The following is a 24,170-nucleotide window of genomic DNA, read 5'->3' as shown; positions in this document are numbered from 1 at the left end:
TTTGAAAGCAGTGGTAAAAAATAACACACGTAAAAGTCCATGAAGGGGTCTGGAGAGATGGCTCAGCAGCTAAAATGCTTGCCTGCAAAGCCCAACAACATGGATCTGATTCCCCAGTACCCACCTAGAACCAGATACACAAGGTGGCACAAGCATTTGGAGTTTGCTTGCAGAGGATGAAAGCCCTGGTGCATCCATTCTCTCTCTCTGTCTCTCTTCTCCCCCCCCCACCCTCTCTCTCTCTCTGCTTAAAAATAAACTTTATGAAGATATCATATAACAACAAGAAAGCAAGAGTAAGATAAAATATTTTGAATACCTGTATCACTAAGTAAGTACATTCTTAACTAACATCAGCTTGTGTTCCGATACAGAGCACTGGTAAGTTGTGGGGACTCACATTTTGATGTTCTGACCTGATTAGTTAGTGCTTCTTTTTTAAATAGACAAAGTCAGCTTTTAAAAGTTTAAGAAAATATCAATATCCCCTCATCCTACAACATAGTCACTTCGGATTTCTGTATTTTGAAGTTTTGTTTCAATTTTTTTGTTGTTGGTTTTTTTGTTTCGATTTGTTTTGTTGAGGTAGGATTTCACTCTAGCCCAGGCTGACCTGGAATTCATTATGTAGTCTCAGGATGGCCATGACCTCACAGCAATCCTCTTACCTCCGCCTCCCAAGTGCTGTGAGTAAAGGCATACACCATCCCACCCAGCTTGTTTTCAGTTTTTTTTTTTAATTTTTATTTATTTATTTGAGAGTGACAGACACAGAGAGAAAGACAGATAGAGGGAGAGAGAGAGAATGGGCGCGCCAGGGCTTCCAGCCTCTGCAAACGAACTCCAGATGCATGCGCCCCCTTGTGCATCTGGCTAACGTGGGACCTGGGGAACCGAGCCTCGAACCGGGGTCCTTAGGCTTCACAGGCAAGCGCTTAACCACTAAGCCATCTCTCCAGCCCTGTTTTCAGTTTTTAATTCCATTCAATTGCTTAATAATAAAATGTGGAGGCTAATTCTTACAATAAGCAACCAACTCTATTACAGACCACTAGAAGTCGCTTATTTGTTGGAATTAAATTTCTAGCATTGCTTCCTATTTTCAGTAGAGAAGCTACTTGTTTTAGCAGTGAAATTAGGAAATGTGATGTCAAAAAAAAGTTCCAACTAACATACAATACTATTTGCTTGGTTCACAGGATAGCATTTGACTGGTTAAAGCATTGGTTCAATAGCCTGGGATTTGAACAAAATCTTGGATTAAAAGTCCCAAGATATCTCTGTTGATGATACACATTTTAATGCATTTGCATATGGCAGACAAGAAAACAGAGTGTAAGGCACCTTCATTGGGAGAGTTCTCAAGAGGAACGCATGCAGCCTTCCCGGTGGGAAAGGAAAAGAGGCAGGAGACACAGGTGTCTGGTCATATGGCATCCACATTTAGGAAGCAAAAAGAAATGAATATTCAGATAGCTTTCTCCTTCTCATCCAGTCCAGAAACCCAGTCCATGGGATGGAACCTTCCATGGTGAGGTTGGGTCTTCCCACCTCAATGAACCCACTCTAAAAACTCTTGCACCACGACGTCCAGACATTCATCCACTAGGTGACTCTAGATCCGACAAAGAAGACAATAGAAATTAATCATCACACTCATTAAGATATATTGCTATGATTCTAGGTTCACAGATTTTAGGTCTTATTTTAAGTTTATGATTCATTTTGAGTTAATGACTTGTGTGGGATCTGGGAAGATTCCTATAGTCTCACATTATTGTCTTGTTTTGTTAAATTGATGTTTTACTGGAAAACAAATAAATGAAACTAATTTTATGGTCTTGTGTTCCTAGTTTTCTAAATTATATTTTATTATATTTATTTATTTGCAAGGAGAGAGGGAGAATGGGTTGTCAGGGTCTCTAGTCATTGTAAATGAACTCCAGATGCATGCACTACTTTGTGCACCTGGCTTTATGTGGGTACTGGGGAATTGAACCTGGGTCATTAGGATTTGCAGGCAATTGCTTTAACTGCTGAGCCATCTCTCTAGCTTGTACTTTCTCCTTTTTAAAAATTTTTTTAAATTTTTTTTTAATTTGAGAGCATCAGACAGGGAGAGAAAGAGGCAGATAGAAAGGGAGAGAGAATGGGCACGCTAGGGCCTTCAGCCACTGCAACTGAACTCCAGATGCACCCCCCATCTTGTGCATTTGGCTTACGTGGGTCCTGGGGTGTCGAGCCTTGAACCAGGGTCCTTAGGCTTCACAGGCAAGCGCTTAACCATTAAGCCATTTTTCCAAGCCATTTCTCCTTTTTAATAAATTTCTAAATTATTTGTTTTCTTAAAACATTACACATACATATATACATACACACACACACACACACACACACACACACACACACACAAGTCCTTTCTTGTTTCCTTTCTTTTTCACACCACTTGCTGGTAGCTGTGTCACAGAAGAGAATACCCCCTCCCTTCCCTAGCAACCACTCCCTGCTATTAGCTCTGCGGAGGGATGGAGTGGCCTTGCCAGCCCCTTTTCCTATCCATAACGGAACACTGGCTGTCCCCGCCATGAATGGATCTTATGCAAGCGCAGCTGCTGTAAGTTCATGAGCACGGTGGCTTTGAACATCCGATGGCAGAGCTGCACAGTGCACCTCCACGTCCTCCAGCTCTTACATCTTCTCTGTCCCTTCTTCCCCCACATTCCCTGAGCCCCGGAGGGGATGATATATATGTCCCATGTAGAGCCACGCACACACGGATCACTTGTTGAATAGATATTTTACAGTATAGCATAATATTCCTTTCTTGCTATTTTTTGGGGGGTGAGGGTTAAAGGCAGGCTCTCACTATGGCTCAGGCTGACCTGGAATTCACTCTGTGGTCTCAAGGTGGCCTTGAACTCATGGGGATCCTCCTACCTCTGTCTCCCAAGTACTGGGATGAAAGGCGTGTGCCACCATGCCTGGCTCCTTTCTTGCTATTTTTAAATGTTTTCATTATTTGTTCATTTACTAGAGAAAGAGAGAGAGAGAAAGAGAGAATGGGTATGTCAGGACCTCTAGCCACTGCAAAGGAACTCCAGATGGATGCATGCACCACATGCGTCTGGCTTATGTGGTTTCTGGGGAATTGAACCTAGGTCCTTAGGCTTCACAGGCAAGCCATCTTTCCAGCCCTTTCTTGCTATTTTTAACACATCTTTTGGAGATATTTTCTTATTCCAGGGGACAACAATTAACATCTCAATTTAAAACAATATCATTAGGACTAATTTGAATAGCACAAAAAAATCTTTGCTCAAATAAAAACTCATTCTTATTCACTCTTTTGTACTGTTATTGTCATATACATTACATTTTGTTAAGTTAAGCTCACAGACAGTATCGATATTTCTCATATATTTGCTGATAACGCTTTTGCTGTTTTGTTTATATTTGAAATACAGTCTCACTATATAACAGTCTGGCCTCGTATTTGCTAAGCTTACTCTTCTTTGTTTTATTCTGGATTCTAACAAATAATCCTTTTCACCCACTTCCTGAGTACTGGGACTATATGTATGTTCCACCCACACCTATGGAAATAATTGTCTATCAAAACATGATGAGAGCGGAGTTATAACTATAAATGCTATTCTCCTATACACTATATGTATGCAGCTGCTGGTATTCTTTAACCCTTCATGTGAATTTTAGTTACTGTCCAGTGTCCTTTAGCTTCAGAATGAAGAACTTCTTCCACATTTCTGTTAGTAATGAATTCTCTCAGAATTTCCATCTGAGAAAATCTGTATTTTTTTTTCCTCTCAGTAGCTAACTTTGCTGGAGGTAGTTAAAAATCTTTTTGGTAGAAATATTAGTACGATATTCTACTCTATTTTTCTTTCTCACAGATGGTCTAGAGGGAGGACAAGTGAAGACATATCTTGGGTATTAAGCTTTTTATAAGAACTATTTGCCATATACAGAGGTCACATAGTGTCACTTTGGGAACAGATATTTTCAGCTACAAACCTGTCCTACAATCTCTATTGCCTGCAACTCTGCTGGTTTCTCATAGATGCCCTAATTGTATGGCCATTAGATTTCAGAAAGTGCCACAGCAACAAGTGGCTAGGAAGGCTATCCTCACACATGTGATCCTCCTGCCCTCACCTTCTGCATGCTGGAATTACGTATCCTAAAAAAAAAAAAAAACTTCTTGGGCTAGAGGGATAGCTTAGTGGTTAAGGTGCTTGCCTGCAAAGCCAGAGGACCTGGGTTCAATTCCCTAGGACCCACATTAGCCAGATGCACAAGAGGGCACACGTGTCTGGAGCTCCTTTGCAGTGGCTGGAGGCCGTGGCGCGCCCATTCTCTCCCACTCTCCCCCCACCCCCCGTCTCTCTGGCTCTAATAAATAAAATAAACTCTTCAAATCTTTGGATAACTTTGGTCCTCTGGTTTGGTTTTGAACATATTTGTCAGTATTCTTATTGCTTCATGAAAGAATGGATTTTTGCAAAGCTTTCTAGAAATATTCTTGTTCATTCTATCATTTATGTAACACCAACAGCATAGTATGGTAATAAACACAAAATCACTGAGACACTCTCCTGGAATCAAAATCCCATGTATCAGAGTTAGCTTTGACCCATTTAAAGCCGAAGATTCTACTTCACAGTTTGAAGCAATTATAATACAGAATATAAAATAATGTCAGAGCCAAGCATTATGGAATTGATAAAGGAAATCTAAATATTGCTACTCCGGCTATATTGAGTTTAACTCAAAGTACCTCATTCTACATGTGTGAGGTAGCTAGTGAGGTGTCACCAGACTTGACCTGGGGCATGGTGACGCATGCCTTTAGTCCCAGTCCTTAGGAGGCTAAGATAGGAGGATCGCTGTGCTTCTGAAGCCAGCTGTACTGTTTCATGGCAGTCCGGGCTAGAGTAAGGCAGTGATTCAAAAAAAAGAAGAAGAAGAAGAAGTGGGAGGAGTGGGAAAAGGAGGAGAAGAAAGAGGAGGAAGAAGAGGAGAGGGAGAAGGAGAAAGAGAAGGGAGAGAGAGGGAGGAGGAGAAGAATAAGGAGTAGAAGCAAAGGAAGAGGAGGAAAAAATGAGAAGTTGTTATCAGTCTCGAAGGGTATTAAAGATAGACCTCTGTCTCTTAATAAACATTATGCTTCTCTTTCTGTGGGCTTCTTAACACACCCCCCACGCACACACACACACCACACACTCACATGAGTATAAGGCCAGAGGACAACCTCGGCTGCCAGGCCTCAGGAATGCTATCCGTCTTTTCTTATTGGCCTGGAGTTCACTAAATTAGGTTAGGCTGAGCCCCAGGGAACCTCCTATCTCTGCCTCCACAGCATTGGAATTGAAAACATGTGTGATGTCATCATCTTCTTCCTCTTATTATGATGGTCTTGTGTAGGTAGTGTCAGGCACAGTGAGGTCATGGATACCTAGGCCATCTTGTGTCTGGAGGAGCATGTTGTAAGGAGTTCAACCCTTCTTTTGGCTCTTACATTCTTTCCACCACCTCTTCCACAATGGACCCTGAGCCTTGGAAGGTGTGATAGAGATGTTTTGGTGCTGAGCACTCCTAGAGTGAACCATTGAGAGGGGAAAGCGCATAATGGAGAGTGGAGTTGTGAAGGGGAAGGTGGGGGGAGGGAGGGAATTACCATGGGTTATCGTCTACAGTTGTGGATTTTACGTGATGTCTCAGTTCCTCAAGCAAGCTTTTTACTGGCTGCAAAGGAGAAAATATCACAATTGTCCCTTCCTAGAATTTACAATTAGGCAATATCACAGTTCTCCTTCCTAGAGACTTAAAACATCATATGAGCAGATAGCCAAGGGTTCAATGACAAGCAAGGAAGTAGGCGGCAACAAGACTTTGTTGAGAGCTTATAAAGGAAGGCTATTTCCTCTTTGTAAAGAATAGCTGTGTGTATAGATGTAGTTGCATTTTTTTCTGTCTTTAATTTTTTTTCATCGTATCTGCCACATGATTTTTTAAATCTTTTTATTTGTTTATTTATTTATTTGAGAGAGAGAGAGAGGGAAAGGAGGAGGTAGGGAGGGCATGGAGGGGGATGGGCAGGGCAGAGCCTCCAGCCACTGCAAACAAACGCCAGACCCATGCATTACCTTGTGCATCTGGCTTATGTGGGTCCTGGGGGATACAACCCAGGTCCTTTGGCTTTGCAGGCAAACGCCTTCATCACTAAGCCATCTCTCCATCCCACAGGATTTTTGGTCAAAAGACTCTGGCCAGAGTTGCATTTCTGCCCTTGGGTGGAGACATGACTTTTGAACTACCAGGAAGCCATTAAGGTGACCATCTGTCAGGAGTCTTTCTGGTAAAGAACAAAGAATACCATTGTCTCCTCCCTTAAGACTTCATCCAAATGGCCTATCAATCCCCTAAACAGAAAAGCAGCCCTCAGGAATCTGCCTGTTCCAGACACTTTAGCAAATAGTATGAAGCCACTAGGCCTGGTGGAACATACCTACCATCCTAGCACTTGGGAAACAGAAACAAGAGCGTTAGGAGTTCAAAGCCAATGTCAGCTACACAGCAAGTTCGAAGTCCGCCTAGGCTACAAGAGACCCTGTCTCCAAAAGCAAAAAAAAAAAAAAAAAAAATTTAAATATGTATCTCTACATGTAAATGGACATAAAAATCTCTCTAGCCTTCCACTTTCTACTCTTGCCCTTTCGTGTCTGATATTGCTATGTAATAAACCTTGCCTCTTTTCTCCACTGCACTCCCTGCATCCTGTCAAAATTCTTTCAGTGTACATCACAGGATGGTCATGGGAGCTGAGGGGAGGCCTGAAGGAGATCCCAGTATCGCATGCATTTAAGTTGGGGAGGAGCATATGAAGATGACTTAAAGCTGGACGTGGTGGAACACACCTTTAATCCCAGCACTTGGGAGGCAGAGGTAGGAGGATCACCATGAATTCAAGGCCACCCTGAGGCTACATAGTGAATTCCAGGTCAGCCTGAGCCTGAGTGAGACCCTACCTTGAAAAAAAAAGAAAAAAAGAAAGAAAGAAAGAAAATGACTTAAGAACTTGTAAGAGAAATATCAGTAATCACATATTGAATGAGGGCTCAGTTACTGGCCTAACTTCATAACTTCATTTTGTCTCACTCTGACTCCATTGTTTCTTTCACCATGATTCCCTCCTCTGAGTTGTTCGATTCTGTAATTTACCTGGATTTCAAGGACAGATTTGAGTAATAGACATCTTTATGACTAGGGACTAAAAAAAGAAAAACCTCAAGCAACAGGAGCCTCAAGGAACCCAGTCATGAGATCATGAACAACCAGATCACCTGCTCCATCAGCCGTGCATATCTCCAGGTATAGACATCATCGGTCTGCCTTTGTCTTCGTTCCCTTCTGTCACGCCTCCAGGACACTGTCAGCCCCTCAAAGTCCTATCTATAGTCACTGTACCTCATCATCTCTTCCCGGTGTGGCCAGGTTGCTTGAAGCTCTTTGCCTTTCCTCAGCCACTGCTCACGCCTTTGGTGGCCACACTGGTACAAGCTTAGTCCTGTGGGAGTTCCAGAGGTGGAGCATTTGCTTGAAAATTCCAGTGAGATCGTGACATTGTCCAGTGAAGAATCCCATGGTGTTTCTAACTTTCCAGGCTTTGTTTCTAAGTACGGTAAATGCTCAGTTTTGTAAGTCAGTGAACAATCATTTCTAGGCTAGTTAAATATAATCTAGGGGCTTGTTCTGTTTTGCTTTGTTTTGTTTTGGAGGTAGGGTCTCACTCTGGCTCAGACTGACCTGGAACTCACTCTGTAGTCTCAGGGTGGACTCGAACTCCCAGTGATCCTCCTACCTCTGTCTCCCAAGTGCTGGGATTAAAGGCGTGTGCCACCACTTCCAGCTTGTGTTTTTTGTTTGTTTTCTTTGTTGTTGTTTTTAAATAAAGGCCCAGTGGTTGGTTTTCCTTTGTCACAGTTCAGTCACTCTGAAACATGGAGTGGGGACAGAGTAGCTAGATTCTTTTTCACTCCATCACCACTCCTCCCGGCATGCAGGAAGGATCTTAGGGTGTTTGGAGCGACCTAAGTGATTGAACAGTCAGTTGGTGGCTGTCACGTATCATCGTATGTGCCTTGGCTGTTGACCTGTGGAGTGCCCTAAGTCACTGAGTGCTGATGCAAGTGACACCGCATGTTGACTCACCTGGCCGTGGCAAAGAGCACTGATGGACAGCAGATTGAACGGGCCCCTGAGCAGCCGCTTTGAGTGTGACCTGCGCCATGTCTGAAGGCTCTTTGGGCCCTTATTTTTTGCAAGGACTCTTAAGGAGAATTCATCCATGTCAGATCCGTCAGCTCCCCCCACCCCCACATCCCTCACGGATTCGTTATTTTCTTCATGCCTGTGAGAAAATCTCTTATGAGAAAAGTGATCATTTGGCTCACGGTATCAGAGGAATTTCAGCCCGTTGTGATGGAGAAGGGCATTGCAGAAGGGATCCGTTTTATCCAGAGCCCAGCAGCAGGGAAAAGAGGCTGAGGCCAAAGTGGGGGTTTCCTTCCAAGGCTCATCCTAGCGCTCCACTGTGTGAGCCAGGCCTCACCTCCGAAATCTCCACAAAACATTCAACACAGGGCCACAGTCTGGGGCCCAAGCATTCCAACCATAAGTTTACAGAGGGCATTTCTACTTCAAAGAATAATCCCTGATAGTTTTCTTTCTTTCTTTCTTTTTGTAATACGGAGTATTCAACAACTCTATTTAGCTCCCATGGAAAGACCTTATCCTTTTGGCTGTGAAATCTTCCCTTTATTTAGTTGTCAATTTGCTTTATCCTTCTCTTCTCAGAAGAGCTTGCATAAATGAAAAAGGCAATAGTAGGGAAAAAAAAATAGAGGATGAATGAACACTAGTTACATTTTAAGACTGGGGACTTGAAAGATAAATGTAGTTTTGGGAGGTATCACTTCTATATACTTCACCTTTTAAACTGAAAGTCTTCCTTCTAAACAAATAATTAATTAAATTTCACCATTAGCTTTGCTAATGTACTTAATTTGGAAGTTATCTGATATATTATGTGCCATCACTCAGATTCCTTTAGACTCTACTCCCCTGTAGTTTTAAGTCTTTCCTTTTGTGCTGTGGGCTGTCTGGACACATGATAAATTAACACCTGGGTAGACACTGATATGCCAAGTGCACATGCATCTGGGGTTCATTTGCAGTGGCCGGAGGCTCTGGTGTGCTCTCTCTTTCCCACCAAGGATTACTCTCCTAAACCATTGGCTCTCTAATGCACAGTCTTCCAGCTGTATTCAGAATGCGCATAATCTTACTGATAATGATTACGCATGTCATTAAAGAAAGCATTGGAACAATTTTGGAGAAAGTTTACAGTGTACCTCATGATCATAATATATCTCTTTATCCATACTGGCAATAATATTAAACCCAATCACTTTAAGACACACGAAAGAGAGAAAAATACTAAAAATGTTGAAAAAATGCCACTCAGAACCATGGGAATATTCTGTTTTTAGTAAATCCAAATCGCCTGTAATCATTCTAAGACCTTTGTACCTGGGGTTCTAAATGCACCTGCCTCTCTTAACTCCTTTGTTGATCTATTTATCCATTCCTAGATAATGCACCCAATACCATATTTTATTCATCTGCAAAATTCCTTGTTCACTTTTCACAGGTCTAAATCCCTACGTCCATCATGTCCAAGACAGCTTATCTTGCTTTCCCTGTTGTTGTTTTTTTTTTCTTTTTTATTAAGGAAATAGTCTTTATTTATTTACTTGCAAGGAGAGAGAGTGAGAAAGAACAAGGTTGCTAGGGCTTCTAGCCACTACAAATGAACTCCAGATGCATGTGCCACTTTGTGCATCTGGCTTTATGTGGGTCCTGGAGAATCGAACCCAGGTCGTTAAGCTCTGCAATCAAGTGCATGTCACATATTTCTAGGCTCTCTCTGTCGGTTTTATTTATCCTCCAAGCAGGGTATCAAACATATTTATAAAGTTTATTCTACATAATCATCTCTGGGTAGCTTGTAAATTTGCTGGAGATTAGGCCTTTATACTTCAGCATCTCTGAAGCTTTAGGTCTTAAGACACTTCCTGCTGCAAAGAAATAACCTCAGAAATGTTTGAATTCATGAATTACATGAGGGCAGATCTATAGGAAAAATGAGCCATTGTCTGTCCTGACACAGATTTCTAGTTTAGGAAATCACATGACTAGTTATGAGCCAATAATAGAATCCCATTACACACACACACACACACACACACACACACACACACACGCACACACGTTAAAGAGAAAGGACATTTCTCTATTTCTCTACATGAGGGGTCAGTGACTCAGTTGTGCTCCAAGAAATGCTTTGAGTTTGAAACACCAGCTAATCACTTCTTTCTAGCAATCATGGTATTTTTTTTATAATTTTTATTTTATTTTATTGCAATCAATGCATTTTACTATCAACTTGCTTTATTTTACTGTTTAGAAATAGGTTAAGGGGGTTGGAGAGATGGTTTGGCTATTAAGGGTGCTTGCTTGCGAAGTCTGATGGCCTGGGTTCAATTCCCCAGTATCCCTGTAAAGCCAGGTATACAAAGTGGCACATGCCACACACGTGTGGAGGTCTTCAGCATGCCCATACTTTCTCTGAATCTCTCTCTCTCCTCACAAATAAATAGTGACTTTAAAAAAAAAAAAACAGAAAGATTTGGGTTAAGGGAAATATAACTAGCTCAATCTGCTCAAACAGTCTTAAAGGGCTTAAATGTATAACGCAATAAAACATCATTTCAAGTGAAGAGAACTAGCCCTGCAGCTAAGCTTGTCTGTTCATCGGTGGTTGGTATTCTGAATCAGAGAGTGCCACGGATGGAACATTCCTGCCAGCGTGCCACCCTGGCACAGGCTCCTCGCTGCAGTCCCGATGTGTCACTTGTGTAGAGGCTGCCAATAAAGCCCAGGGTAGTTCCTACGGTGTCAGGGGCTGAACCTCACCAGGCTTCTGAAGTCAAGGATATTTTTCCTCAGCACTAAGCTGCCTGGGCGTCTTTGGACACGGTCTCTGGCACAGATTTGCTCAGGAAACAGGGTGGGAGGAACACCTATTTAATATTTTAAGTGAAAAACCGCATGCACACACACACACACACACACACACACACATAAGAACATTACACAATCGCGGGACAGAAATGGTTGACTTGTGGCGAATAGGCTCCACATCACTTGTGACTTGATTTTGGTCACAGAGGAAGTAATTGTGAATTTTTTTTTTTTTGAGGTATAACGACAACAGCTAGTTTATACTGCTTAATTTAATAAGCTTAAAAGGAAACATGCCAATGTTAGAATTAAGGGCAGGCTGCTTGGTTTTCTGTTTCCGGTTGTAAGGGAAAGAAATTAATGGAGAACAGCCCCGCAGCAGAGGAATGACCATGCTGCCCTTTTCAGCTCAGGAGGACGTGGGCCCACTGCGGCTGGAACTTCGAAACTTCTGGACTGGACCATGTGACTCATCACATCCCTGCCTCAGGGTCTAAGTCCCTCAGTACTTACAGATGGCAAGGACACAATCGGAAAACTTAGGAAATGCTCGTAAAGCCAGAAGTAGGTATAGGAAATTCCAACTACCACTCAGTTCTCAGAGGGGGATGAAAGTGCACTGTGATCACACACTAATATTGATTTGAAACCTCATAGTTGGTTTTTTTTTTTTTTTTAATCATTTTTGGGGCTGGAGAGATGGCTTAGCAATTAAGGCACTTGTCCACGAAGCCTGAGGAGCCAGGTTCAATTCTCCAGGTCCCACATAAGCCAGATGCACATGGTGGTGCATGCATCTGGAATTCGTTTGCAGTGGCTAAAAGCCCTGGTGTGCCCATTCTCTCTCTCTCTCTGTCTCTCTCTCTCCCCCTGTCTCTGATAAATAAATAAAAATAAAATCTTTTTTAAAAAATCATTTTTGAAATTTATTATTCAAATCATTTTTAAATGTGGAACAAACTTTAAATTATTTACCATTGAGTATAGCAAGGCCACCTTTACCTCATGGCTTTAGAACACATGACCTTCCTAAGAACCTAGACTCTCATACTCACCCACCTGATGAAATTTGCTTCTCTACTTAAAAAAAAAACTTTGATAGCAAATTAATTTGAAAAACAAATTCATATTAATGCCACAGTGATTCTGATGTAATAATGTATACCCATCTTATAGGCATATCTTCAATATCATTCCATAATCTGATGTAACTATTCTAAAGATTGGAATTCTTAGAAGTAATAATGGGAGTTGGTGGAGTCATTTTGAGTGAAAACTAAAATTTCCCTTCCATTGGCCAACCAATTCTATGCAGGGCCTGGGCTATATTTCCAGTCCACTTACTATCAATTCTGCCACCGGGGAGAATAATTTCTAGGCATCGAGTACATACTGAAATCCTGGCATTGTCTTCAATGCTTGTCAGTTGCCTCATGTAATCTTCACATCTTTTTTTAAAGAGAGATTATTTTCATCACCATTTTACCATTGAGAACACTGAGGCTTGGAGAATTCCTGGTCCCCTTGCCTCTACCTCCCAAGTGCTTGGATGGCAGGCACTGAGCTACCTCAGCTGTTTTACGGTACTCTACATTTTTTTTTTTAATGTATGTTAAGCCTTGGTTTACTCAGTCGCATGTCTTTTTCCTAGTCAAAATGAAGAAAATGCGTTTGCCTGCCAGTGACTTGCTCTTAGGTGTATTGTGGGTAGATTATCAATTGAACTCTCCAGCAACAGCTCCATTTCTGTCTCTACATTTCCATTGATTTGGCGTGAAGATCAATATGAATTTCCACACAGTTCATCACAGATGAAAATTAACTTTGATTATTCACTGGCAGCATGATTGTGACCTTTAAGCTTTAAGTCCTTGCAGATATGCAAATAAATACATCAAAAGTGTGTTTTAGGCCCCAACAAAAGGAAAGGTTCTCAGTAATTATCATCATTAAAAATTTTTGTATTTATTTATTTGCAAACAGAGAACGAGAAAGAGAGAGAGAGGGAGAGAGAGACAGAAGGAGAGAGAGAGAGAAAAAAATGGGTGTGCCACGACCTTCTGCCACTGAAAATGAACTCCAGACACATGTGGCACTGTGCATCTGGCTTTATATGGATTCAGGAGAATCGAACTCAGGACATCAAGCTCTGCAAGAAATTGTGCCTTTAACTGCTGAGTCATCTCTCCACCCCAGTAATTATGGCCTGATCATATTATAAGAACAATTTAACTCTATGTTATTTCAATAAGACATTTTACATTTGTTTTTTTTATAATGAAATGCATCGCAATTTACCAAAAATGCTGCGTTATATACATGCATGTGTCTATATAACCATATATTTGTCCATTTATATGCAAGCACATGCTGATGTGATTTACAATTTGAAATCAGCGTTTGAGAAATATCGTTGGAAAATCATTTATTTTGAGTTTAACATGCCTGAGAGGGAGAGAGAACGGGCGCGCCAGGGCTTCCAGCCTCTGCAAACGAACTCCAGACGCGTGCGCCCCCTTGTGCATCTGGCTAACGTGGGACCTGGGGAACCGAGCCTCGAACCGGGGTCCTTAGGCTTCACAGGCAAGCGCTTAACCGCTAAGCCATCTCTCCAGCCCTGCTTTTTAAAGTTTTATTCATCTAATTTTGAGAGACGTTCTCTCTGTGTGTAAGTCCAGGGTCTGTTTCTTCAGCCCTGTCTCCTAGGCGCGGCTGCATTAAGCAGGGACCACTGTGCCCAGCTAGCCCCCCACCCCCCCCCATTCCCCACCATTAATCTTCTTTCACATTTGTTTTTTTCTCCCTTATAGCTGCACACTTCTGTTTGCCAGCGGTGTGTCTGTGGGCAGCTCCTGGCCACTCCAGTGCCCCGGGTTACCTTTCCTCTGTGCTGGGCAACAAAGCCCTCCTATGGGTGGCAGCATTCCGCTACGTGGTCTTTCTCTGGCTAGAAAGAGCCAGCCGGTCAGTGGCTGGACTGACCTTATTTAAACATAAAAGGCCGAAAGACAAGCCCACCCATCCGTTCTTTCTCCGCTGTGAAACCCTCAGAAGCGCTGAGACACGACTGCTCTGAAAAGAGCAAGTTATTTGTTGAGGTTAATTTGAGAAACTGAATCTTGGCTCAGAGAAGTGCAAGAAAGGACGCAAACTTTTCAGCCTGTCTCCTGCCCCTTCTCCCCCAAAACACACACATGTACCCACTCAGTGCAGACGCCCTCATGCCAGTCCGCAGAAGGAAAGGTAAAAACCAACACCCTAGGTTTATTATTATTATTATTATCATTATTATTATTATTACATCAACTCCCAGTGCACAAACATCCCAATTCAGCTTAAACAAAATAAGCCCACACGCATTCCTTTCCTAAGGAGACAACATTCCCCACCTCTCCCTCCCTCTTTCCTTTCCCTCTTTATCCCCCCCCCAAAAAAACCCCTATCTGCACCCCCCCTTAGCACCCCAGGACTGTCCAGAAGAGAAGCAAAAGGACCCGCAAACAGCGTGGAAGACCCTGTCGCCTACCCTGACCCTGGGGGAGGGGGCTGAAGTCATCCTAAGGCCCTAAGGCGTAAGGCGAAGTTCAAGTGTCCACAGCCCAGACAGGATCCCATGTGCGTGCGTGCATCCACGCTCTTCCATCTGTCTGTCCTGCAACAATGGACACGGGCGGCATGCCCTCATCGTGCAAGAGGGAGTGAGACCCCCGGGCGCTTTGGGACGGCACACCACTTCCAGAAGGGAGTGAGACCCGGGCGCTTTGGGATGGCACTCCACTTCCAGAAGGGAGTGAGACCCGGGCGCTTTAGGACGGCACCCCCACTTCCAGGAGGGAGTGAGACCCAGGGCGCTTTAGGACGGCACCCTCACTTCCAGGAGGGAGTGAGACCCCGGGCGCTTTCGGACGGCACCCCACTTCCAGGAGGGAGTGAGACCCCGGGCGCTTTCGGACGGCACCCCACTTCCAGGAGGGAGTGAGACCCTGGGCGCTTTGGGATGGCACCCCCACTTCCAGGAGGGAGTGAGACCCCGGGCGCTTTGGGACGGCACTCCACTTCAGGAGAGCGTGAGACCCAGGGCGCTTTGGGACGGCACCCCAGTTCCAGGAGGGAGTGAGACCCCGAGCGCTTTGGGGTCCCGAGAGGCCTTCAGGAAGAGTCCTGGGCGCTTTCCGAAGGTCCTGGCCGGGTCAGGGCTGCGGGCGGAGCCACCCCCGCGCCGGGGACACCCGGACCCGCCCTCCCTCCACCTTCGCGCCCCGGCGCCCCGGCGCGGCGGTGGGGTGGGCGGGACGCGCTGCTCCGCGGGATGAAAGGCCGGCAGATGTCCCTTTAAGGTCTGCCGGGCAGCCCCGGTGGACTTTAGCCTAAACACGGCCCCGCGAGGCTGGCTTTATTTGTCCATGTCTGGGACGGAGCCTGGGACGCTGCCAGAGCGATTGCAGAGCGCAGAGGCGCGCAGGGGAGGCAGGGGCGGGCGGCGAGGGGACCCGGGCGAGACGTGAGACGGCGGGGAGGGCGCTCGACGGGACGCAGGAAGTCCTCCTCCTCCTCCTCCTCCTCCTCCGAGCCTGGGGCTGGGGACACCGCCTGGGACCTGCCTGCCACCCAACCGGTGCCCGCGCCACCAGCCATGGTCCCCCAGAACGGCGCCAACTCCAGGGCCGCGGTCGCCTGCTGCTGGCTCCTCACCGGTGAGCGACTCTGTCTTCCCCCTGGGGCATCTCCACGTAGGGCTGGGATGCCTCCCTAACCTAAGCATCTCGTGGTGGGGTTGGGGTGTTGCTCCCCTCCCTCCTTGAGGATCACCTGGTGGGACCGGGACGCCTCCCCAACCTGAGCATCTCCTGGTGGGACTGGGACGCCTCCCCAACCTGAGCATCTCCTGGTGGGACTGGGACGCCTCCCCAACGTGAGCATCTCGTGGTGGGACTGGGACGCCTCCCCAACCTGAGCATCTCTTGGGGGTCCCGCCTGGGACCCTCTATCTTCAGGCCCACGGGTGTGGGATGGGAAAAAGAGCCCTTGATTTTGAGTTGTGGTCACCGGCAGCGGAGGCCCCTCCAGCCCAGGAGTCAGTGCCCAGGCTGTCGAAGGACAATTTGCTGTCTAGTTTCAGTTTGATTTTCACGTGGTATACATACTCCACTGTAGGAGTTTGGGGAGTGGGTGTTTCTCCCCTGTGTGTGGTGGAGAAGGGGGGGAGTGGTGACGATTTGTATGCAAAGTTCTCGCCGCCGGTTGTTCGGGAGTGGGAGTGTAGTGTAGTGTGTTTTCTTCCTGTCTAACGTGTAGGATCTTTTGCTGCTACAGAACCAGGGAAGAGGGATGCCCGGGGTGGGGTGGGGTACCGCTTCTTGCCCCCAAAATGATGTTTCTCACGTTGACGCCCGAGAGGTGCAACCTTTTGAAATGGGGAATGGAATTGTTGACCGTTTGCTAAATTGTAGTATGCAAATACATACATGTGTGTGTGTGTGTGTGTATATATATACACACACACATATACATATACACACATATATATGTATGCATGTAGGTAGGTAGGTATATTGCATATCTGTATGCTTCAGAAGTAGACTTAAGGTCATAGTAGACACGCAAAGTAATATCCAATTTAAAAGAAGGCTGAGTTAGAGCACTTGCAACCGTTTTCCAAACGATTACCCTATGATGGAGCATTATTTACACCAGTCACGGGTTGAGGAGGGAAAGCTGCAGGAGAAGCAGGAGTTTTCATGGACAGAAACCGGCTTGGTTGATGGTTGGCTTTGCCGTGTTAGTGATTCTTGAGAGTTTGCTGTCTGGCTGCTAGCACGTTTATTAATACTAGTTTCACATCTCGCCGCTTAAAATAGGAAGGAAGTCGGCTTGTTAACCATGTCTTTGATGACCAGACACTGTTCATTGGCTTGTATCAAGTGTGTCTGAAAATGGATGAGCAAGCAGAGCCTTTTTGTTCACAGTGAGGTGGCGTGAAGAGTTAACAGGCGAGCTACTGGTTTCTCATCTGGACACTTTCCACTTCTCGGAAGCGTCCTGTCATCCAAACACCAGTGACTTCTGAACCGCATATGGCAAGGGGACAGTTTCAACTCCCAGGCTACTGCAGATGCCCTTTACACATACTTGACCTGCGACTGTTTTCCAGCCAGCCCAGACTTTCACAGATCATATCTTGTTGTCGCTGTGCAAAATCTGACTTGTTTACTAACTTCGAGAGTTGTGTCTCTTATTTGGATATATACCGAACATGCAGTTTGTCAGCATAGGAATGTTTCAATGAGGTGTTTGCTGAAAATGAAATTTCCAAAAAAGGGAGGGGTCGTCAAGCTATAATTTCATACATACGTCGGTGGAAAGTTTCATTCCGAGTCCAAGAGGAGAATTAAGGGAGAATGACCTAGATATTTCTAAGATGTTTTTAGCTCTTGTGTGCGCCTGCAGTTACTTGGAATTTGGAAAGTGATTGGACGGGTTTTTCACGTGCGTGGCACCCATGCCCAATTCTCAGCACAGCTTTCAGGATCGGAGAACTAACTTCCTTCCCTTCCTAGCTGGCTCACCCATCAGTCACCTTCTGCCAACTCTTCCTTATCAATGGCTCTCGGGTCTTCTTCTCACGAATTGATGGAGTGCACAGGTAATCTGGAGTCTCATTGCCACACCCACTCACGCAGGCTACAGTTGTTTATCTTCTTGTTTTCAATCTGAGCCCAACTTCCAGAGGATCCACCCACCTGCTTCGCCTTTTCTCCATTGTATCTGCTTGAAGTAAAATATCTCTGGTGGTTCACTGTTGTCTCTCAGATGAAACAAGAAGTTCAGTTCTCAAGCGGCTGAGAGAATCTAGTGCCCTGTCCCAGACTACTTCTGCATGGCTTTCCTGCTGTTGGTTTAACAAGGTGCCATATAGCTGCTGGCTCAAAGCAACATCACCTTACTCTTAAGAGTTCTTTTTAAAAATATTTTATTTAGGGGCTAGAGAGATGGCTTAGCGGTTAAGTGCTTGCCTGTGAAGCCTAAGGACCCTGGTAAGAGGCTCGGTTCCCCAGGTCCCACGTTAGCCAGATGCACAAGGGGGTGCACGCGTCTGGAGTTCGTTTGCCGAGGCTGGAAGCCCTGGCGCGCCCATTCTCTCTCTCTCCCTCTATCTGTCTTTCTCTCTGTGTCTGTCGCTCTCAAATAAATCAATCAATAAACAAATAAATAAAAATTTAAAAAATATTTTATTTATTGATTTATTTGAGAGAGACAGACAGAGAGGAAGAGGCAGACGGGAAGGGGGTGACCTGCAAACAAACTCCAGGCTCATGCACCACCTTGCGCATCTGGCTTACGTGGGTGCTGGGGAATCGCATCTGGATGCTTAGGTGTCACAGGCTAGTGCCTTGACTTCAGCCACCTCTCCAGGCCTACTCCTAGAGCCCTGGGATAAAGGGGAGGTGTTTCCAGGGCAGGTCTTGTGGAGGCTCTGGAGGGAGGAGAAACGGTCACCTGGATCTGCCCCCTTTCCACCTTCAGAGACAGCCTGGCAACATCTTCGAATGCTCCTTCTAGACTCTGTCACTTCTCCAACTCTACCTGGTATTTACACCAGGCTGTCTGCTGTAGACCGTTTTAACTGTATTCACTATGCGTTACCATCTAAGGTAACAACCAGGCTGCTCAGAGGCAGGACATCTCGGGTAGCCCTCTATTATTCCGCCTACTGCAGTCTTAATCAGAGAAGGTCCAGTATATCCTGCCACATTCCCTTACATGCCTCATAATGCTCTTACTTTTTTTTTTGCTGGTTTATGTATCTAAAAGGGAACCCCACCCTTCCTTCCCACGACCCCCTTGCCATCTAAACAAACTCTCCCCAGCCTTCGAAGTTTTTCTGGCATCATCATAACAAGCCACTGCCATTCCAAGCAGTTTTTTGAGGATTTATAACTTCAATCAGCTTCTTCCAACATACATTAAGTAATTTGCCAAGAGACATGCTCTCGCTGATGACCAAATAAAGCCCTTATCAGTATTTAGTACCAACTGGTGGTGCAGGGGATTTCACCAAAGATGGTTTCAAAACCAGACAGCTGGAGAGGCCTGGAGCGACCCAGAGACGGGGCCTGCAGCACACGACAAGCCACAGTGGGGTGGAGGCTCCAGAAGCAACAGTGGGGAGGGAGCCCTCAGGTCTAAAGAGCTGGGTGGTGAGCTCCAGCTATGGAGAGGGACCAGGCGGATCAAAGCCGAGGCCAGAGATAAGACAATGCAACTAGTGCTGAAAACTGGGCCTGGAGAGATGGCCTAGTGGTTAAGGCGCTTGCTTGCAAAGCCTAAGGACACAAGTTCAGTTCCCCAGTACGCACGTAAGCCAGATGCACAAAGTGGTGCATGTGTCTGGAGTTCACTTGCAGTGGCTGGAGGCCCTGGGATGCCCATTCTCTCTCTCTATCTGCCTTTCTCTCTTTCTCTCCCAAAGAGATAATACATATACATACATACATACATACATACATACATACATACATATATATATATATATATATATATATATATTTCTAAAACCTGCAACTCAAGAATGAGCAGACACAGGAATTCGTTTCACCCTTACCTTGCAATATTTTGCCCAGGGCTTTCATTGGCAATGTTCAAATAGTTTAATTCAGCCTTACAGAGGGGAGGGGACAAAATAAAGAGAATAAATAGCACAGATTACTGTTGAAATTTATTACCTACAAGGCCCTGTGGCAAGAAGTTTGTACACCCTGTTTGACTTTAATCCAAATACTTAAAATTCTACAAATACTCTATATTCTGGGGATGAAGAAATGAGAAAAAAGTACAAAGGTTAATTCCATTTGTCCAGAGTCTAACTACCAGGAAATTATAATTTTCCTCAGTTTAACCTCAAATTTCATGCTGGGACCTATGCCAAAAGTTGTAAGTTAATTTCCCTTTTGCTTGCCTATCTACAAGTGAAATATATAAACATAAGCTGCTAGAGTCCTTGGACACTGATACAAGTGTTATTTCTATGATTTTTAGATATAGAGCAAAATAAGATGACACTCCTGATAATTAAAGTAAGATCGTTACTATTTCTGCTTATTTATAATAAGGTCTAGGATAACCTCTAATTGGCTTACATTCATTTCCTCTCTAGAAACAACTTTTTAAAGCTTTTACACAAAGTTATTTATTTAATTATTTGAGAGGGAGGGAGAAAGAGAGAGAGAAAGAGGAAAGGAGAGAGGCAGAGAGAATGGGCATGCCAGAGCCTTCAGCCGCTGCAAAGGAAGTCCAGACACATGTGCCACCATTGGGGAATCAAACCTGGGTCCTTAGGTTTCACAGGCAAACACCTTAACCAGTAAGCCATCACTCCAACCCATCTAGAAACATTCTGACTGGCCTAGAAGTGAGGGTTGTCCCCTGAATCCTTTCACAGGCAAGGTTTCCCATTCGAAGTGAAATCTCGGGAAGAGCTGGGTGGACCTGCGGAGGAAATCACTTACTGAAAACAAAGCAGTTGTATCCAATGGCAAACCAGGTTTTACAGCAGTAACGGGATTCTTACTCAATAAGCTGTAAATCCATCTGGGTTTTTGTGTGTTATTTCCTCAGTAAATAGACAATGAGGGTGCCAATAAACTATATAAACCAAACTGGTTCACATATTTTTTCTTCCCTTTGGGGTTGTCTTGATACTCACAGTGATCATTAATCTTGAGACATGTCTGGATATGCCTCTAAGGCTGCACTTTTCTGAAATGATTAGATTTTAGACATTCTAGTTTAATGGCTTGATTTGGTGGTAAACTCCAAAATTTGTATTGATTATTGACAGGTGGAATAACTTCCAGCATGGGTGGAGGAAGGGGGTCATATGGGGGTGCCCTTGGGGGCTGTATCTTGCTGTGACCCATCTCCGTTTCTCCCCCACCTCTTCTCTGCTCTGTGCCCCTCCTAATCACCATGACGCATACCATCCTGCTGTGATGCAGACACCTCCGTAGCTGTGAGCCAAAATAACTAACTCAACCTTTATGTCGCTTCGGAAAGGTCGTCACTGTGACCATTAACACGGATAGCCCCATGTAGCTATTTTGGGGGAACAAGCCCCTGCAAAACAGCTTGTCACTGTTGACCCTACTTCCCTAGGTGGAGTACGCGTTTTGTTCCTCTAACTCCAAGTCGCCAAACTTCCCACTGAAATTTAGAAGAGTCTCATGCCTTGTCATATTTTAACAAAACAAAATAGCTCACTCATGTTTAAGATATTTTCTGAATACTATGGGTCCATGCACCGTGTTCCGTAGCATGAAACACAGAGTGTTGTACCTGAAATCCTACCAGGATCGGAGGTGGGTGATGTCTGCCATCGCTGTCACAGTGACACACTCAGAGCAGACGACTGTTCAGGGCTGTCCGTGACTGGGGACGTGTACTCGTGCTCCAAACAAGCACAGCGAGCTGTCGAGAGACGCAAATGAACCGAACAGATTTCTTTGCCTCGGGCTTTTTAAAATGCCACAGTCTTATGCCAACTCTGAAGTTGCCTCTCAGCCTTTATGCAAGCAGTTCAACTTAATAGCATTAGCATTACTCCTGGTCCTTAAACCCTTGCACTTGGGTGGTTCGCAAGAGAGCCCCTGAGGTTCACTGGACCCACTTCCACAGGAAAGTGAGCACCTTTGCTTCCGTACGATGACACAGCCCAGGACGTTATTATTATAGGCAACTGCCTGCCTTCCCAGCTTGCTATATGCTCTGAGGACAGGGTCTAAGTAAAACAGGCACAGCCGGGCGTGGTGGCGCACGCCTTTAATCCCAGCACTCGGGAGGCAGAGGTAGGAGGATCGCTGAGAGTTCGAGGCCACCCTGAGACTACATAGTGAATTCCAGGTCAGCCTGAGCCAGAGTGAGACCCTGCCTCGAAAAACCAAAAAAAAAAAAAGAAAAGAAAAAAAAAGAAAAACAGGCACATTACTGAACGCATCGCATACAAAGAGACTATACACAGACAAATATATATATGTATACATATACATATACACACATACATACATATACATATATATGTATGTATGTATGTATATGCAAGGGTTTACTCTGTCCCCTTCACTTATATTTTTGCCCATAGCTGAATGGAAGATAATACCAATTGAAAAACATGCCGCTATCTACAGCGCTAAGAAAGATGAACGCTGACAATATATATATATATATATATATATATATATATATATATATATATATATATAACTGATTTATTGTTAGATGGATCCAGTAAAACGGGGTGCTAGGGGTTCAGGAAAAGTCCTTGAACCCAAGCCCTGGGTTCTTGTCTAATTTTAACCAAGGAACTGAATGCACTGAGCCCAAGGATAATCACTAAGTTGTTATATTTATTGAGGGAGGTGCAGAACCAAGGAACAGAGAATGAATGCACCCCCCTGGCTTGAGAGCCCACGCGGTGGCTCTGGAGAAACTGCAGAGAGGACAGAAAAGAGAGCACAAAGCGCTCCGGCCACGTGGAGAAAGAGCCGGATGTCCACTAGGGGTCAAGCAGCCCAGAGATCTTGTCCTTCCCTTGCAAACACACTTCCAGCCTTATGGTGGTGACCCTACCTTCCCGTTCAGGTGAGCCAGAGGGAAGGTGATTGGTCAGAGCCAGGAGCTGTCTCAGGAGGAGCCTAGCCATGATGCCAAGTTCTGGGGTCTAAGCTTGACCCAACCACATGGTCAGGATTCTGGAAAAGGACCTTCCCCAGGGAGGGGCTCAGGTATGCAAAAACAGGTCTAGGGAACTAGGCAAGAGATAAGTCAAGGTCATCCTTGACCTCTAGCACCTGCAGACCTTCCTGCCCTTTTACTTTCAGGAGCCGCTGTAACTGCCCGCCTCCATTTGCAGTGTCTGGAGGCCCTGGCGTGCCCATTCTCTCTCTGTCTCTAATAAATGAATAAAAATGAATATTAAAAAAAAACAAAAATACATATTCTGGACTTGCGAGATGGCTTAGCAGTTAAGGCCATCAAAGCCAACGGACTCAGGTGCAATTACCCAGTACCCACGTAAAGCCTGGTACCCAAGGTGGTGCATGCATCTGGAGTTTGTTTACATTGGCTAGAGGCCCTGGTGCGCCCAGCCTCCCTCCCTCCCTCTGTGTGTGTGTGCATATATATGTGTGTGTGTGTATACACACACACACACAATCTTTTTCTCTCAAATAAAAAAATTTAAGATACATAGATTCAGAGAGCATTCATTATAATTCAGAAATCCACAGAAGGAAAACATACACTCTTTCTGTGTGAATTATGAGATACGCTGAAATAAGTGCAAATTCTGCAATTTTAATAGAACACTGACTAAATTATAATGAAATGGGAGATGATTCAAACAGTCTTTGTATTTTGTCATTAGTTGCATACTTTTTTTTTCTTTTTTGGAAATAAGGGTTTTGTGTAGGCCAGACAGCTCTCAAAGTCAAATCTAGCTGAGGGTAAACTTGAACTCCTGATTCTCCTGTCTCCCTGTCCCATACACTCACACCGAGTCAATACAAGTTAAATGTACCTTCAAAATTAGTTCACTAGGGCTGGAGACATAGCTTAGCGGTTAAACACTCGCTTGTGAAGCCTAAGGACCCCGGTTCAAGACTTGATTCCCCAGGACCCATGTTAGCCAGATGCATAAGGGAGAGCACATGTCTGGAGTTCATTTGCAGTGGCTGGAGGACCTGGTGTGCCCATTCTCTCTCTCTCTCTCTCTCTCTCTGTCTCTCTCAAATAAATAAAAATAAACAAAAAAAATTTTAAAAATTAGTTCACTAATTAGACTTTTAGTTTACCAAACACTAATGTCTGATAATGCATGGATATTGGTCAACTCTTAGAAACATTTGTGTTATACATCTGTGGTATTTGGGGCAAGATGATCCAGTGCTATATGAGAATACATACAAACACTAAAACACACACACACACATGCACACACACCCCCACACACACGCGCACACACACGTACACACGCCACACTTTTGTTGACAGGGTTTTATTTGATAGGAAGTTTT

The 24,170-nt window shown here is 44.6% G+C and overlaps 1 protein-coding gene across 1 annotated transcript in view; it reads left to right on the top strand.

The window, feature by feature from the left end:
* The first annotated feature begins 15,678 nt into the window (after window positions 1–15,678).
* Window positions 15,679–24,170, top strand: part of Itga1 (integrin subunit alpha 1) — a 147,902-nt gene continuing 139,410 nt past the window's right edge. The window contains exon 1 of the mRNA XM_045139023.1: window positions 15,679–15,797. Coding sequence (XP_044994958.1) covers window positions 15,737–15,797 — 61 coding nt within the window. The 5' untranslated portion in view covers window positions 15,679–15,736. The remainder of the gene's footprint in view (window positions 15,798–24,170) is intronic.

The sequence above is a fragment of the Jaculus jaculus genome, chromosome 20, assembly GCF_020740685.1.
Source record: "Jaculus jaculus isolate mJacJac1 chromosome 20, mJacJac1.mat.Y.cur, whole genome shotgun sequence".
NCBI lineage: Eukaryota > Metazoa > Chordata > Mammalia > Rodentia > Dipodidae > Jaculus > Jaculus jaculus.
This window is presented reverse-complemented; position numbering and strand designations above follow the sequence as displayed.